Source organism: Polyergus mexicanus, unplaced genomic scaffold, assembly GCF_030449975.1.
Source record: "Polyergus mexicanus isolate NDT 795.1 unplaced genomic scaffold, iyPolMexi1.0 SCAF_26, whole genome shotgun sequence".
NCBI classification, from domain to species: domain Eukaryota; kingdom Metazoa; phylum Arthropoda; class Insecta; order Hymenoptera; family Formicidae; genus Polyergus; species Polyergus mexicanus.
In genome coordinates this window covers 2126110-2130978 of record NW_027223346.1, presented here as the reverse complement: position 1 = coordinate 2130978, position 4869 = coordinate 2126110, and the positions used below count along the sequence as shown (strand labels likewise).

The 4869-nt window shown below is 37.9% G+C and overlaps 1 protein-coding gene across 1 annotated transcript; it reads left to right on the top strand.

Annotated features, from left to right (window-relative positions):
• The first annotated feature begins 351 nt into the window (after positions 1-351).
• LOC138943443 (uncharacterized) lies at positions 352-1755 on the top strand. The gene has a single exon (XM_070314298.1). The coding sequence runs from the start codon at positions 352-354 to the stop codon at positions 1753-1755; it is 1404 nt and encodes a 467-aa protein (XP_070170399.1).
• Positions 1756-4869: the final 3114 nt, after the last annotated feature.

Below are 4869 nucleotides of genomic sequence, written 5' to 3'. Positions count from 1 at the left end.
AAAATAGAAATCTTAAGAACCATATCTCACTGCGGAATGCACTCACACATCTCAGCCGTTCATAACGGTTACGCGAGCTATTTGCAGGAAACATCTCGCGCTAGGTGCATTCAAATGCATAAAGAGGGTCTCTTGAAGGTAGGAACCGCAGAAATTATCGATGGCCTAAAATCAAATCGTACATATTATAGAAGTGTCACGCTCGTGGGTAAAGTAAACGTAGATGGGACCTGTAAAGGTATCCAATACTCAGACTATTACGGCACATGGGATGACGTGATAGTCCAGGCGACTGTAAAAATCTCTCTAAAAGACTCATACGTGCCGGTAAAATTAAACGCAGGAAAAGTAATGTTAAAATCCGGAACTGTTTGTGAACTATCGGACGAATCCTGTATAGACTCGGACGATGGTTACACCTTTTGGGAAGGAATACCCAATACCGCTTGTGGGTTTGAAGCATATGACGTCCTGTATGAAGGCACCTCTACTAAATTTCAAGGCATATTGGATCACCAAAATACCACAATATTTACACTAGAATCTCAAGACATCACTTTTGCACTGACACTAACACGAAGACACACAATATGCGGTTACACACTGTATGGCACAGAACATCCGAAACTGTTCATTTTTGAAACACAAAAGGGAAACATTTTCAAAGTAAGATCAAAAACCTCTGTAACGAACCTAGATTTATTCACGTACGCAAATTCAAAATTTGTTTATGTTGAGAAGTATATGAGGAACCAGATTACCTCTTTATACAAAGATATAATTATGCAGAAATGCGAACTAGAGAAACAGGTTATACAAAATACCCTATCTCTTGCTGCTGTTTTACCAGATGAATTCGCCTACCGGGTGATGAAAGCTCCAGGCTACATGGCAGTCACAGCCGGGGAGGGAATTCACATAGTTAAATGTATACCTATAGAGGTTACACTACGAAAAACAAATACGTGCCATGCTGAGTTGCCCATTATGTTTAGAAACGCCACACTATACATGACACCAAAATCACATATCGTCATAAAACACAGTACACTCAGAGATTGTAATCCTTTACTCCCAATAATATACAATATCGAAGGAACTTGGCTGCAATTTAACCCTACCCCTTCCATGATAAATTCCCCTCACGAAATCAAACCATTAACAAAACTCTCTTGGAAATACCTTGCGCCAAAATCACTAGCCACCAGTGGCATTTACTCCCAACAAGACCTTGACGAATTAAGAGACCACATTATGTTCCCCGCGGAAAAGAACGCGGTTCTGCATACCATCGCTCGAGGCTTTACGGGTCAAACGATACAATCCGATACCGTTTCATTGCAAAATTTATTAGACGAAAATGCGCTGAATAAAATTTATAACAACACACTAACTAAAATATGGAACGGTTTTACAACATTTGGTGCGGCAACTGCCGGCGTATTCGGCATTTTTATAATAATAAGAATAGTAAAGATTGTATTTGACACACTGATTCACGGCTATGCTTTGCATGCGGCATATGGCTGTAGCTTGCATTTACTCGGAGCCATCTGGAGTTCCTTTACACATTTATTGCTATATTTGGCCAATAGGCCACAGCCACAACCAAATGTAATTCCACAAAACCCGCCAGAGCAACCAAACATAGAAACTGTACCTAACGCACCAGCCGTCAATGACACACATCCGATACCTATCGTTTATACATTTAGAGACATGCGTGCCAGACTGGATGAGCAAAATTCTCCATGAAATACTTTCACTCCGAAATTTGCACTTAAGGGGGGTGGTGTGACGTCCCAGTCGCACATTTTTATAAACAATAAATTCTCACCAGACTCACTCAAAGGATGCTAATAGAGCAAGATCAATTATAAAATTCATTATAATAACTTGGGAAAAACATATATGTATTTACTAGACACCCTATATAAAAACTATACGAGTCAATCATTATGCGAGTATCAGTATATAGGAAGAAAGTTGCTCATTTAGTAAAGAGAGCAATTAGAAATTAGCATTAGTACTTATGTCCACCCTGTATATGGACTGCATACATAAAACACACATACAAGCGTACATACATATAATCACAAGGTAAGAATTGTACCTCGTAACGAAAAACGGCATATAAATATTCCACATCAATATTTCTTGGACACCCGGTATATCAAAAATACGTAAAAATATAGCTACTAGTCTGTAGAATGAGAACACGTTCAAAAACCTCGGAAAGGTAACAATTTTGAGCTTTTATACATGCGGCCCTGGGAAAGTCGTCAAAATAGCCAAACTATATACATATATATGTATGTCTATCGGCTGTTTCCGCGACATCAAAATTCTATTGCATATATCTAAGCATTAAAATAAAAAATCACAATTGTAAACACCTACGTATATTCGCGAAACCTTCTCGCTGCATTACTACTAAAAACATACAATCTAAGATTTATTTATAATCCACGGGAACACCGTTAGGAAACTGAAAACTTTATTACAAATGTCACAAAATTTAAAACGTTATATATATATATAAAGGAACGTATACATAAACCCAAAAGTTGTATACATAAATTTTTCAACCTGCAAGGAATAATTTGAGTAATATCAAAAGGTAATATATATATATATATATGTATGTATCAGAATAGAAGTGCGATTTACACATTGTAAAAACTTCAGTATCCTCAAGATTTTATACGCACACCCTAGTTTAAGCAGCGTAAGATTATTATATGTATCAATAGAATATTCAGTAGAGAATATTTTATTCCTACGTTAAGCATTATAAGAGTTTTAGACTGTGCACGGAAATGCAAGTCCGCCGTCGATCGATAATCTTATCCGCCCGCCCGATAAGATAATGTATACTGAAAGCCTAAGGCAAAGAGCAATGCAAATGTAATATTATTAACTAAGAACGGCGCATCCCGTGACACGCTTTAATTATTAAGTACACGAGCATTTATATATCCACACATTAATATTAAGAATTTTATACCTTTTACACATTATTATTATATCTTTATATCTTTATACGAAATTATACCCGTACTAATACGCTATGCAACGCGTACACGTATTCTATATAACGTAGCATTTTGTAATCACATTATAGGTAGTAATAAGGAATTAAGCATATAAGAAATAATATTTTATTCAATGCAATATTCTATAAGAGTCTTAGAACGTACAAGTCGCCCGGCGATCAATACTTTTATCCGCCCGGCCGATAAGATAAGAGGGAAGCCCGGAGAACAACGGCTGCAAACGTTGATATAAAAGTCTTGGTATGCAGACGGCGAAAACACTAGCTATCCTTCTCACGCGCCGGGGAAGTCCCGACGCATAGGAGGGAAGCCCCGATTGACGTAGCGATCCCTACCAGCGGCGCTTCCCACTCGCCTTAGCCTCGCCCATGACCATCCCACCAGCACGCGAAGACTTGAAGCAACGGCATACGGAGCCCTATCCCACCACGTACATCGAAGCGCTCCCACGGCATCATCTCCCCACCAACACCCGAAGACCGGAGGAGCTCAGTGAGAGCCGAACATCCAGCATTACTATTTCAAACTTCGAACAGCTAACACCACTAGCTCTTCAACATAGTAATCCGGTGTACGCATCGACAAGCTCCGAATTCACAGTTATAAGACTCCTATTCTTGTACTTAGTTTCTCTAGCGTTAGCAGACGCTAGTAATATTAATTGCTTAACTTAACTTAAATATAAAATAAAGTGCTATTTTATTCTACATAATTCTACCAATTATTTCAACATCTGGTTACCAATTCATCCTGAATTAGCCGTCATTACAATAATTAAGAGCGCTTATCAGTAATCAATTTGGAGGACCAGCTACAGGGAGAATCCATCATATCAACCATTAACACATATAATCATAAAGGGTAAGAGGAAATAATACTTATTAATTAAGGAAATATTACTTATTAATTTTACACAATCGTTGACGGGTTATTAGTCTTATGGTCCCCGGTAGACCCGGTGAACTTCAGGGTGACCGAAAAAGAAAATAAAATATCTCATTTATAAAGGAAAATTACACTAAAAATAATTAATAAATACTACTCAGATTTATTACTACAATTAGTATTATATGTTCATGTTCTTAAAATAGAGAATAGTTTTTTTTTTTTGTAAACTTCGAATACTGGGACGTGACACGTACATAACGATTTTAACAATGTATGCCGTGAAGCGGTTCTTCTCAATTTCCTTGATGTTGCACAAGAATTTTCGACTAAACTCACTTAATGACACGTAACTAAGACGTTCCGAACGAACAAAACTTGCGTACATAGCGATCTCAGCTTTGTGCGCAGAAAAACGTATATCCTCAATTTTCTTAATGTCGTGCAAGAATTTTCGACTAAACTCACTTACTGACACGTAACTAAGTCGTTCCGAACGAACAAAACTTGCGTACATAGCGATCTCAGCTTTGTGCGCAGAAAAACGTATATCCTCAATTTCCTTAATGTCGTGCAAGAATTTTCGACTAAACTCACTTACTGACACGTAACTAAGACGTTCCGAACGAACAAAACTTGCGTACATAGCGATCTCAGCTTTGTGCGCAGAAAAACGTATATCCTCAATTTCCTTAATGTCGTGCAAGAATTTTCGACTAAACTCACTTACTGACACGTAACTAAGACGTTCCGAACGACCAAAACTTGCGTACATAGCGATCTCAGCTTTGTGCGCAGAAAAACGTATATCCTCAATTTCTTTAATGTCGTGCAAGAATTTTCGACTAAACTCACTTACTGACACGTAACTAAGACGTTCCGAACGAACAAAACTTGCGTACATAGCGATTTTAACAATGTATGCCGT